At 48.7% G+C, this 12,883-nt stretch overlaps 1 protein-coding gene across 1 annotated transcript; it reads right to left on the reverse strand.

Annotated features, from left to right (window-relative positions):
* Positions 1 to 1,102: 1,102 nt before the first annotated feature.
* LOC137671017 (centrosome-associated protein CEP250-like) lies at positions 1,103 to 10,957 on the reverse strand. The gene is made up of 14 exons (XM_068414236.1): positions 10,896 to 10,957; positions 10,681 to 10,693; positions 10,406 to 10,584; positions 9,772 to 9,954; positions 8,683 to 8,827; positions 8,253 to 8,399; positions 7,982 to 8,066; positions 7,834 to 7,931; positions 5,416 to 5,609; positions 4,218 to 4,450; positions 3,949 to 4,118; positions 3,160 to 3,339; positions 1,889 to 2,023; positions 1,103 to 1,129 (listed from the first exon to the last, which is right to left on the reverse strand). The coding sequence occupies exons 1-14, from the start codon at positions 10,955 to 10,957 to the stop codon at positions 1,103 to 1,105; spliced, it is 1,851 nt and encodes a 616-aa protein (XP_068270337.1).
* Between the last annotated feature and the right edge of the window lie 1,926 nt (positions 10,958 to 12,883).

A 12,883-nucleotide genomic window follows, 5' to 3' on the forward strand; every position in this document is an offset into this window, starting at 1 on the left:
TTGGTTCAGTGTCCCCCATTCTGGTTTTGAGAGAGACCGGAAACATTCATTTCCTATTCAGCTACTCAATACTTTTACAAAAGCCTGTAGTATTTCCAGCTCCCTCTCTCTCAGCCATTTCTTCTCCATCATGAAGACTTCCACATTTACATGTTCCTCTTGGGGAAGCTGTTTAACATCTTTGGTCATCCTCTTTGACCTTCACTGTATATTCTCCTGTCTCTAGTTCTACTCACTGTCCTTGGACAACCAAACAATATGCAAGATGTGGGTGAACCATGGATGCCTGCAGTCATAAAATACTTTGGTTTTGCTCTCTGCTGCCTGTGATGATGTTCCATCATTGTTACACATTATCAGCCAAGCCCTGTGCACTGCTCTGAACCTAGTAAGAGCCACCTCCCTCTCAGGGGTTTCTTGATGAACTGCTCCTTGAAGCAATCTCTGACAGCATCTATCAATGTACTCTCGATATCAGCACTGCACCCATCTCTATGGACGCAACTGCATTACCTGATCTAAGGCTCTTGCATACCTCATCTCTAGGGATGCTACTGAAATCTCCGGTTGTTTTCAGCCTTCCTGCCCTTGTCGCTTCTCTGCTTCCCAGCAACAGATCACAATACCTGGCATCATCCTCATCAGGCCAGGAGTAATATTTCTCAAGTAATGCATAAATGTATAATGCATAAATATGGTATTTTATTAGTAGCATTTTTTATAGGCCTGTACACTAACGTAATGCTAAAAGTACGGTCAGGGTCCCAGGCAAGTGTGCAGCACAGGCTGCTGCAGCTGTTCCACCAGCAGTAACCTGAGTCAGATCACCTTGGAGAAATCCACGCAAATTTGCCTCCGTGCTTTTTGGACTGCAGCACAAGTACATCCTGAATGTGCAACGAAGCCTTTAACCTGATCAGGCAACAGTACGAATTCCATTCTTTTTAATACACCGGAAAAGCTGTACCTCACACATGTACATCCCTGAAAGCATCCCCTAAGCACCACGAGTGTAGCTGCTGGTCAGCCATCGTTGTAAAATTCTACTAAGTTTAGTACATTGGTCTGGTCAACCGTGCCCTTTCCTTTCCACGCCAAACCCTCACCACGGCACGTTGGCTAAGCTTGCCTAGACAGGAGAGAACCAATTACCCCTCCCCCAGCTTTTACACTTGATTTAATTTTAACAGCAAGCTCTGCAGTTCTTTCAGTAGTTCTGGGCTTGACAGAAAACATTGTCGCAGGTGAATGGTCTCTGGCCAGAGCTGTCCAGACCCACAAGCCTGCTGGCTGCAGTCATGAGTTCTTTGGCCAAGCAGCTCATATGTTTACGGCAACAGATATTCCCATATCTTTAGAGGAAACATCATTAGAATCCTTTCCGGACATTTGTCTCCGTTTAGCCCACACCCGGGGCTAAACAATAAGCAGTTGTTCTCTCATCCACTGTCCCCTCCCCAACCAAGAAAGGGAACTGGGAAAAGGAGGGAGACTCGTGGGTTAAAACTTAAACAGATTTAATAAAATAAAGAAACCAATATCAATGCTAATACAAAACACATAAAAATATTCTTAGCCCTCAGAGATGTGGCAAGTCACTCCAGGGACAGCAATCATTGAGAAGAAGGAGAAAGAGGGAAGGGAGAAGAGAGCGGAGCAAAAAGGACGCCAGCTCTCCCCCCAAGCTTCCCCTTTTATAGTGAACCTGACCTTAGTGTTAGGGACACACCTGTGGGCCAGCCTGGGGCAGCTGCCCTGCATTTAACTGCTAATGGCCTTGGTCACCATGGCTGGCCACACACTGAAACAAGATGTAACAGAAAAGTGACTCTATAAATGTTATCCCCACAAAAGCAGGACATCAACCTACCCCACTAGTCAGACTTACCTGCCCGTTCTCCTGCTGCGCTTTCACCTCCTGCCTGAGCTGCTCTAGCTGCTGGCAGGCTTCTCTTAGCTCTCCCTGTGTCCGGAGCAGCGTCTCTAATAACGCATTCTTCTCACTCTCCTTTTCTAGCAGGACCTGCCCAGAAATGAAGACAAGATGGCTCTAAACTCCCCACACAAAGTTTGTGTGGCAAGACTTCAAAGACTGATGGGCTCACGCGTTCCCAAAGCGCTATGCTGCTGGTCTCCTAGGTCATTATCTGCCCACTTGAGACACAGCTTCCTAAGTGAGACTGACAGTATAAACATGGTCCATCCACGGCCCATCTGGGAGTGAATCTCCAACACACTCTCAGTCATCTAACAGGAAAACGTGTGGGGGTTCTCAAGTGTCTCGCCTTGCGGCTGAGGGTATCCCTCATCTTCTGCTGTGTCCTGCTTGTCTTTCACTAGTGACTTTTGCTCCTTGTCAGCAGTAGAGAAAATGCAAGGCTGCCACAGGGCCGAAGCGCAGCTCCTTCAGAAGCCTCATGTATTCTAAGGGGGGTTTGGTGAAAATTATGCAGTCTTAAGGTATTCAGTAGACTCTGGGAAAGTACTGACATTACAGAGACACGCTGTCATCTCTGAGCGCTGCCCTGTCATTTCCATACCTGTAGACACAGTTGGGGGTACTGCTGTCCCTAGGCAGTCTGCATAAAGAGGACTTTGGGTAGGACACAAGGAGGACTCTCAGTGGATGACAGGGTTGCTTTGGCACAGGAGATCTGGGCACAAAATAGCTTACCAGCAAGTGACTTGAAACACAGCCCAGCAAACACCCCTGTTTCACTGCTCAGAAATATTTCAGAGGAGTCTTTTGCCAACAATCCTGACACACCACTCCATCCCCACCAAACAAAAACCCCATCCTCGTGGGGATTCATTCCTACAAACTCAGTTTGCTCTTAAATGTAGTCAAGCCTATAAGCACACAGCAGTAAATATCAAAAGAGGACCGTTAAGGGAACTGTGAAGACACCCTGAGCTAAGTCTTAAAGAAACCAGAACACAATAGCAGCACAAAAATCTCAACTGGAAGGTGACGTTTCTGCCTGGCTTCCTATGAGAGGTCTCATTCCTCATCCCACAGATAGCCCTGCTCGCCTTTCACCTCACCAAATCCAATGGAGAAAACATGTAGGGCATGCTCCACACAGCCCCATGCCCAGCCATCTCCCACAGCTCTAGCCTTGCATAAAAACACACAAATTCTCCTGTCACAGTCTGTACCTCTTGCTTGGCATTTTCGACTCTAGTTCGTTCCTCTTCCTGTTGAACTTGCATGGCAGCAACTTTCTGCTTCATATCTATCAGCTGCTTCTCATGCTCCGCTTCTGTCTCTGCCTTCTGCTTTTCCCATCGTTCCAGCATCTTCTGCAGCTCTGAATGGTGCCCTTCCCGCTCGTTTGCCTGAGGAATGGAGGAAAAGACTTCCACAAGAAGTCCCAGCCAAGCTCCTCAAAAAAAAGTGTGAAGCTTCATCCCTCCCATAAACCCCAACCTCAACAGTGCGCAGTAGTGGCTTTGTGCCCTCCGTAAATCATGTCCTATCATGGAACTTAAAAGAAGGGTCACCACGTGGAAGAATCATAGAATCATTTGGGTTGAAAAACACCTTTGAGGTCATTGAGTCCAACCATTAAGAAAAGGAGATGTTATATTCCCCTCTCGGATGGCTGCCTGGCTCCTAGCACCTCTCTCCTCAGGATTCCTCTCTATACTCAGAGTCTGGTAAGACCCTACCCCTTTGCTGCCAGGCTTTGGGTGGGGACCACCCAACCTTCTGTCTCATGAACTAGTCTCAGGCCCACATGGAATCTGTGGCTGCGTTTACTGTCCCAGCATGGTGCTGTGGGTCTTCATGGGCCTTCAAGTACGAGCCATTGGCTCTGCTGCCTGGCCTAGCAATGTGTGGCCTGTGACAGATGGTTGCTGCCATTTGACATGCCCAGGCTATTATTCTTCTCAAGCCAGCCCACAAAGCTTGCTTCAAGAATTCAGAAGCGTATTCTTTCCTACCAGGTCTTGAAGGAGTTTGTTTATCTCCACGTCGTGATCAGTTTCCCAAAGTCGGAGGGTATTTTCATACTGCCGTTCCATCCGCAAGAGCTCTTGTGCCATGTTTTCCCGGTCCTGCGTCACTAGAGATCTCTCTGCTTCCAGCTCACATCGAAGGCACTTCACTTCCCCTGCAAACACGAGAAATGCAAGATTCAGAGTTTACACAAACAGTGGTTCTGACTTCACTGACCTTAAGCCATTGGAATTTCAGTGTAGGAGGGATCTGCCTGCAGCTCCTTCACTCCTCAGCAGCACTGCAGACAGAGAGCTCTTTTTATACCATTTTTCCGAGGCAGGGGGATCACCGGAAACAAAGTCCATGGGGCTGTCACCTTGTACAACATCCTTGGCCTCCGTCACTGTGTGAAGTTGCATTTCAAGCTGGCTGCGGACGATCTCCAGCTGAGATAAGCGCTGCTGAGCCTCAAACAGGCTGGATTCCAGGGTCTCCTTCACTGACCTGCACGTTGTGAAGACGGAGAGAAATGAGCTCCTGTCACCCACAGGGAGCTATTCCAGTAAGAAGTGGTTCAACATCCCTACCCCTGAGTATGGAAAATGGGTTGCATGGAAACTCATATACAGCAAGCATATTTCTACCGTTTAAAATAGCAATGCAGGCCCCTCCGAGGCAATGGCCAGGCTTTCCTTCTGACCTAGCACAACACAGAAAGCCCAGCCGAATTTGATCTCAACAGCCACTGAGATCTTAAATTGCTGTTGCCTGATCTATGACACACGGGTAGCTGTGCCCACAGAGTCTGTGCCAGCAAGCAAAAGTCCAGCCTCTGCTCACAGCCCTTATCTCATCAGCACTTCCAAGTTGCTCTGCAGGGGGACAGAATAAAAGTATTGCCCTGGCTGACTCGTGACTTTGTAATGCTGTTCATAGTGTAGGTAGAGGTAGGTCATTTTCCAGACTCCCAACGTTTAAAAGGGACTAAAGAAATGCATCAGATGATATAGTAAAACCTCATGCTTGTAGCAGCATTTGTAAGAAACCTGAAGTACATTTTATCTGAACAAGGACTACCTGAAAGGAGAGACAGGTATCCTTCAGTTTAAACTGTTGGGAGTTCAAGAGAAAAACTCGCCACCTTTCCTTAAGCCTTGCTAACTAAGTAGGCAGTAGCCCAAATGACTTGTCACTCTTTAAAAGGGAAGCTGTAGTACTGACGATGAAAATTGTTACATCCATGCCAGGTTCCTACGATACACAGCACTGCCTCACTAATACAGGGCTGCATTCAGGAAAACATCCGTCAGGGGAAAGGGGCACCTGAGTGGTACAACAATAAACCCCACAACAGTAGGATTTCACTACTTTGATGGACAGTGGAGGATGTATCTTCAAGAAGGAGAACAAGCACATATTTCTGATTGCTTATTTCTGAAAGGAGAGACAGGTGTCCTCTCAGCGTCTACCTGGCCTCTGCCAGCTGCTCTGAAAGGCCTTCTCGGACCCGCTCCACGGCTGCCAGTCGCACCTCTAGGGCAGCCTTCTCACGCACCAGCAATTCCTGCTCTTCGGACACCTTGGCCAGCGCTTGCCCTTGGCGAGAGGACTCCTGGCGCAACTGCTCCAGACCACTGCTGGCTGACTCTTGCTGGTGGTAAACCTGAAAGCGGGACAAAATACAGTTAAGAGTCCTTTCTCTGGAGTTCTGTGAAGAGCCAGAGAGTGCCACTTCCCAATCAGCCAGAGAAAAAAGAGCTCCTGTACTGTGGGCTGAAAGTTTAGTGCTGCATACCGCACTGATACCCTGGGCTGCCAAAAGGTGCAGGGATTGTTACCCGGCACTAATACCATGGACTGCCAAGAGGCACGGGGAGTGTTAACTTGAAAGTGATGTGTACGGCCCTCCTGGGTTGCCTAGGTCCAGGCACAACAAACACACCTACCCCAGACTACATGTTTTCAGCCCAAAATACTGCATTTCCCAGAACTGCCACCTTGCAAACTAAAATGCTCTCAGAATCTATTCCAGTGATGGCAATGTGCAGGAAAGGTTTGCAAAAGCAACTTTGCTTGCTGAAGAAAGTGAAAATACACATGGTTTCTCCTTGCAGAAAAAAAAAAAAGCTCAAAGTTTTACCTACTCCAGTGTGTAAAGCAGTTGGATGCAATGAGGTGATGCTTGGCAGGGAAACAGCCCTTGTGGTGAGCAGTGTCATTCAGGGATTTATGAAAATCTGGCTGATGTGGCCAAAGCGATGGTAGACTCTGTTTGTACAGTCGTTCGTGTCAACGATACTGTTGCCTTGTCTTACACAAAGGAGTTGCCTAATACACCTTGCTGGTGTTCAAGCTTGAAGATTAACTGTGAGTTTTTAGCTTTTTTCTTCAGCTGGGTATGTGCTCCAAAACAAGACTATCTAACAGAGAACAGACCATCAGAAACAAACAGTTCCCTCAAAGTTATCCCATAGTACCCAAGAGTGTACATTATGAAACTGACATTTAAATGATGGCAAACTCCCTAGTCTCCTCCAGTCACTTGATTCTCCCAAGCTCTTTTTCCAGGGTACTGAAATCCAGAGTGAAGTGTCTTGTGTCATCACCTATTTCTTATCTGCTTCCTCAAAGCCTAAAGAGGCTCTAACAACTCACAGAAGCATCGAATCTTTTCCAGGTTGGAAAAGGCCTTCAAGATCATCAAGTCCAACTGTTAACCTAACACTGCCACGTCCACCACTAAACCATGTCCCTAAGTGCTACATCCACATGTCTTTTAAATCCCTCCAGGGATGGTGACTCCACCACTTCCCTGGGCAGCCTGTTTCGATCCTTGACAACCCTTTCAGGGAAGAAATTTTTCCTGATCTCCAATCTAAACCTCCCCTGGTGCAACTTGAGGCCGTTTCCTCTCGTCCTGTCACTTGTTACTTGGGAGAAGAGACTGACTACCACCTCCTTTCAGGTAGTTGTAGAGAGTGATAAGGTCTCCCCTCAGCCTCCTTTTCTCCAGACTAAACAACCCCAGTTCCCTTCACTGCTCCTCATCACACTTGTGCTCTAGACCCTTCACCAGCATCGCTGCCCTTCTCTGGACTCGCTCCAGCACCTCAATGACTTTCTTGTAGTGGTGGGCCCAAAACTGAACACAGGATTTGAGGTACAGCCTCACCAGTGACGAGTACAGGGGGACAATCACTTCCCTCGTCCTGCTGGCCACACTATTTCTCATACAAAGCAGGATGCTGTTGGCCATCTTGGCCTCCTGGGCACACCACCAGCTGATATTCAGACAGCTCTTGACCAACAACCCCAGCTCCTTTTCCAGATTTTCAGCCACAAAGTTGCATGTATGTCTTAAAATACAATTTCAACAATTTCAAGGTGTCATTCCTATTCTTAGCAGCACAAGACAGCAGACATTGACTTGCAGCTTTGTCCCGCTCTCTAGGCTCAAACAAATGGAGTTTTGAAAGTTGCAGGCTTCACACAACAAGCAGAAATAGAAACATGCAGCCCTGGGTTTTGTGTCTCAGAAAAAGGATTCAGAGCTACACAGTTCGTTTTCTTTGCCACATGGGAGAGTAGTAGTCTCCTCAGATTCATGGACAACACAATCATCTCTTTGCAGCTTATCAAAAGCCAAACAAGAGGCCAACACAGACAGGTGGGTTAAAGGAATCTGTAGAAGCAGAGCACAACTCACAGAACTGCAGAACAGCTCTGCAAGCCATCAACACGGTTCCAAAAAGAAGCAAACAAAGCCTGCTGACCTCCAGCACCACCAAGTGTCTCCTTGACAAAAACGCTGCAGAATCCAACACACACAGCTCCACTGAGCCAAGCAGCCAAAAGCCCACCCAGAAGCACCAGGGTTTTGGTCTCACCTGACTGAGTTTCTCTTGGGTTTCTGCCTTCTCCTCTGCCAGTATCCTCAGCTCTACCTGCAGCCCCTCCTCTTGCTCCTCTGCTTTCTTCACAGCAGCTGCTCCAGGTGGGCTTTCTCTGCACAGAGCTCTTCATTTCTTCTTTCACACAAGGTCAGCTTCTCCTGGTCAAAGATCCTTGCTCTCTCCATCTCGTCCACTTTGCCTGATAGGACATTGTTCTCTTGCTCCAGCTACAATCACAGAAGCACGGAGGAAAGAAAATACAGGAAGGTTTACTATGTAGAAGTTTTATCTTGGACAGAAAAAGGAACAACATTTCCATATTCAGTCAGTCATACTGTTGGAAGGCAAGAAGTCTCAGAAGAAGCAGCAGCTGGAGAAAAGCAGCTGGCAAGATCTCTGGCAACTCTGCTCACCTGTAGCACAAGTTTGTTCAGTTGCACTTTATCCAATGCAAGGGCTTCATTGACAGTGCTCATCTTCACTGCTGCAACATGCAGATCAGCTGCTTCAGCACTCAGCTGCTGCTTAGTCCCTGTCAACTCTGCTACTGACTGCTCTGCCTGAAGAGACAAAAGAGCAACATGACAACAGAGGCAGGAAAATCCCCGACTTCAAGCAGCAACTCCACATCCCCCGCGTGTCTCTCACATACTCCCACTTCAGCGCTCCCAATAAGCACGGGGGCACTAACTACCCCAAAGAGCCTGGGTGGTCTGATCACCACTCTCCGAGAAGGAGAACAACATTGTCCCTGTCTTCTACTGCCGGAATCAGCATCTGTGCTGGTCGTGCTATCACAGCTCCCTCTCCCACAAGTGCTGCCTAGGAGTGAGGTGACCATACCTTCTCCAGGGCCATGGTAAGCTCCTGTTTCTCTTGCTTCAGCAGATCCCTCTGAAGGTGCAATTCCTTCACTGTCTCTCTCATGACTACCAACTCACTCTGTAATAATGAAAGTTTTCCTTCAAGTGCAGCTAAGTCCTTCAGCCTAGGACAAGGGGAACAACAAACAAGTTTTTAATGTAAAACCATTCTCATTTCCAAAACCAAGAGTACATCCTATGTCCCAGATACGGCAGTCTGAATGATTTCCAACAGCTTTCTAGTTACACCTAAAGAATGCTCCAATTTCCTGACTAGACCTGCATCACTCTTTGTCATTCATGTAGGTGAAACGGTTGTCATTGAGCAAGTAAAACAAGTATCCAGAAATCACAGGACGTTTCCAAAAAGTTCTGGTACTCTCAGCAGCTTCCTGCCTGTTACTTCTCTCTCCCTTCTTTTTCATCCATTGCACACAAGACTTTCCAAAGTCCTTCTTTGGGTAAGATGGACTTTGTAAGTCCAGATTAATATTCCCACAATTACTCTTGCCTTCAGCAGTGAAATGATGGAAGAGCCTGCAATCTGTGTGGGGAGGAGATGTGTATGAATTGCCAATCCAATAATCATAGGATCACAGGATGGGTCAGGCTGGCAGGGACCCCAGGGGGCCTCTAGCCCAATCTTCAGCTCAAAGCAGCTGGGGTCGGCGATGGGATCAGTCCAGCTTGCTCAAGGCTCTACCCACTTGGGTCTTCCAAATTGTCAGGGGTGGAATCTGCACAACCTCTCCGAGCCACCGGTTCTACTGCATGATTGCCTCGTGGTTCAATTTCTTGTTCTTCTGAAATCCAGTCTAAACCTCTCTTGTTTCAGCTTATGCCCATCATCAAATACTCTGATCAGGTTTGGCATGATTTTTTTAAAGGGCCATGAAGAAAGTACAAGGAGGCAGCTATGCTGTATGTCAGCAAGCAGCCAGACCTGCCCATGTGCTCCCTTCACCCTTCTACGCTACAAGCGATGAGCATGCAAAATTCATTCTTTTACGGTGGGCCTCCTGAAGTCCAGCAATGCCCACCCCTGCCCAGAGAAAGCTTTAACACTCACAGGAGCTTCTGGTCATGACGCGCCCTCTCTGTCATCTCTTGCTGCTCCACCTTTTCCCCCTGGGCTGAATCTTCCTTCAGCTGCAGTTCAGCGTTACTTTGACGCAGACGTGAGGCTTCTCGCTCTGTTACTTCAAGCTGTTGCTGTAGCTCTTCCCTGGTTTTCTCGAGGTTTGCACAGTCACTGCAGAGACAAGGCTCAGTTAGAAAAATGAAGAGGCCTGAAGAGTCACAGATCCCCTTTTCATCATTCCAGGATGGAGTTGTGGGGAGCACGGTAAGGAAGAACTTGCTCTTCCCCTCACAAGGTAACTGACGAGGGAAAGAGAAAGGAAGGCAGGCTTTTGCCTTCATTCAGGGAGAAGCAGTGGCTAGGGAAGGCCACCCAAAGAACACAATTCAGAGAAGCACCATGTCGACAGGGAGGCGTCTGGTATTCCAACATCGCTCTCAATCTCCAAGACAGCCTTAGGATTCACAGTAGAGCATGAAAAGCAGTGACAGGAGGATGCTAAAGTGCCAAACGGAGGCATACACGTGGTAGGGCAGGCGAGTTCTGTGCCCATAACACCTCGGAATGCCCACAACTGGAAGCAGATTGCCTCAGGAACGCAGGAGAAGGAGGAAATACTCACCTTCTCAGTGCATCTACCAGAGACTGCAGGTGCTGCTGGTGGCTGCTGGACGTCTTGCATTCCTCCTCCAGTTGCTCAACCCTTTGCTGCAGCTTCCTGCACTTCTCTTCCTGCTGGCTGCGCTGCTGCTGCAGGAAATGGAGACAGTCCTGTCTGGCAGAAAGCTCTTCTTTTAGGGCCTGCAAGGAATGGGCAGGGAAAGAGCACAAACAAGCAATAAGGAGCAGGGAAGATGGCTCCACATCGCTGGGAGAAGAAGCAAGCAGACAGCTCACCTCAAGGCAAAAGCTGTGGGGAGGGGGTGGAGATCAAGGAGAGAAAAGCAGCAGAACACAGAGCTGCCGAGACTGGAAAGGCAGTAGGGTACCAAGGGTGGCAAGGCTAGAAAGAAACTGGCTACACTGGCTAAGGAAATGGAAAGGTTTCAAGCTAAGGGAGGCGTTAGCAGCTGAGCCTGTGGCCAGTGCTGAAGACAAGCAGAAATTCTCACCTGTGTTGCTCCTCACATCCTTGCCAGTGCTTCCTGAACCAATACAAAGGCATGCTCTGCATCGACGGAGCTCACACAAGAGACTCACAGACTCACAGAATGTTAGGGATTGGAAGGGACCTTGAAAGATCATCTAGTCCAATCCCCCTGCCAGAGCAGGATTGCCTAGACCATATCACACAGGAACGCATCCAGGCAGGTTTTGAATGTCTCCAAAGAAGACTCCAAAACCTCTCTGGGCAGCCTGTTCCAGTGTTCGGTCACCCTCACCGTAAAGAAGTTTTTCCTCATATTTATGTGGAACCTCCTGTGTTCCAGCTTGCACCCATTGCCCCTTGTCCTGTCAAGGGATGTCACTGAGAAGAGCCTGGCTCCATCCTCCTCATGACACTTGCCCTTTACATATTTATAAACATTAATGAGGTCACCCCTCAGTCTCCTCTAAGCTAAAGAGACCCAGCTCCCTCAGCCTCTCCTCATAAGGGAGATGTTCCACTCCCTTAATCATCTTCGTGGCTCTGCGCTGGACTCTCTCTAGCAGTTCCCTGTCCTTCTTGAACTGAGGGGCCCAGAACTGGACACAATATTCCAGATGCGGCCTCACCAGGGCAGAGTAGAGGGGGAGGAGAACCTCTCTCGACCTGCTAACCACACCCCTTCTAATACACCCCAGGATGCCATTGGCCTTCTTGGCCACAAGGGCACACTGCTGGCTCATGGTCATCCTGCTGTCCACTAGGACCCCCAGGTCCCTTTCCCATATGCTGTTCTCCAACAGGTCTGTCCCCAACTTGTACTCGTACATGGGGTTGTTCTTGCCCAGGTGCAGGACTCTACACTTGCCCTTGTTATATTTCATTAAGTTTCTCCCCGCCCAACTCTCCAGCCTGTCCAGGTCTCTCTGAATGGCTGCGCAGCCTTCCGTTGTGTCAGCCACTCCTCCCAGTTTTGTGTCATCAGCGAACTTGCTGACAGTGCACTCTATTTCCTCATCCAAGTCATTAATGAATATATTGAATAGAACTGGTCCCAGTACCAACCCTTGAGGGACTCCGCTAGACACAGGCCTCCAACTGGACTCTTTCCCATTGACCACCACTCTATGGCTTCTTTCCTTCAGCCAGTTCACAATCCACCTCACTACCCGATCATCCAGACCACACTTCCTCAGTTTAGCTGCGAGGATGCTGTGGGAGACCGTGTCAAACGCTTTACTGAAATCGAGATAGACCACATCCGCAGCTTTACCATCATCTATCCATCGGGTTATGTCCTCATAAAAGGCTATCAAGTTGGTTAAGCATGACTTCCCCTTGGTGAAGCCATGCTGAGTGCCCCTAATGATCCCCCTATCCTTGATGTGCCTAGAGACAGCACCAAGAACAAGTTGTTCCATCACCTTTCCAGGGATGGAGGTGAGGCTGACCGGTCTATAGTTACCCGGGTCCTCCTTCTTGCCCTTTTTGAAGACTGGAGTGACATTCGCTTTCCTCTAGTCCTCAGGCACCTCTCCCGTCGCCCACGACTTAGTAAAGATGATGGAGAGTGGCCTAGCAATGACTTCCGCCAGCTCCCTCAGCACCCGCAGGTGCATCCCATCAGGGCCCATGGATTTATGGACGTCCAGGTTGCTTAATTGGTCCCTGACCCAGTCCTCATCTACCAAGACAGATTCCTCCTCTATCCTGACTTCTTCTGGGGCCGCAGGGGTCCAGGGCTCCTCAGGACAGCCTCCAGCAGTATAGACAGAGGCAAAGAAGGCATTCAGCAACTCTGCCTTCTTTTTATCCTCTGTCTCCAGGGCCCCCACCTCATTCATCAGTGGGCCTACATTGCCTCTAGTGTTGGCTTTACCTGCAATGTATTTGAAGAAGCCCTTTCTGCTGTCCTTGACCTCTCTTGCAAGGTTTAATTCCAAGGAGGCCTTAGCTTTCCTAGTTGCCTCCCTACATCCTCTGACAACAGACTTATATTCCTCCCAAGTGGCC

This window comes from Nyctibius grandis, chromosome 16, assembly GCF_013368605.1.
Source record: "Nyctibius grandis isolate bNycGra1 chromosome 16, bNycGra1.pri, whole genome shotgun sequence".
Taxonomy (NCBI): Eukaryota; Metazoa; Chordata; class Aves; order Nyctibiiformes; family Nyctibiidae; genus Nyctibius; species Nyctibius grandis.

Bases quoted from the DNA above. Each gene is read 5' to 3' on its own strand.
- LOC137671017 (XM_068414236.1), bottom strand. From the start codon at position 10,957: ATGCAGAGCATGCCTTTGTATTGGTTCAGGAAGCACTGGCAAGGATGT. The intron at 8,828-9,771 runs GTGAGTGTTAAA...CCCTTGTCCTAG, and splicing joins CGTCATGACCAGAAGCTCCT to GCTGAAGGACTTAGCTGCAC. The intron at 2,024-3,159 runs GTACAGACTGTG...ATTTCTGGGCAG, and splicing joins TCGAAAATGCCAAGCAAGAG to GTCCTGCTAGAAAAGGAGAG.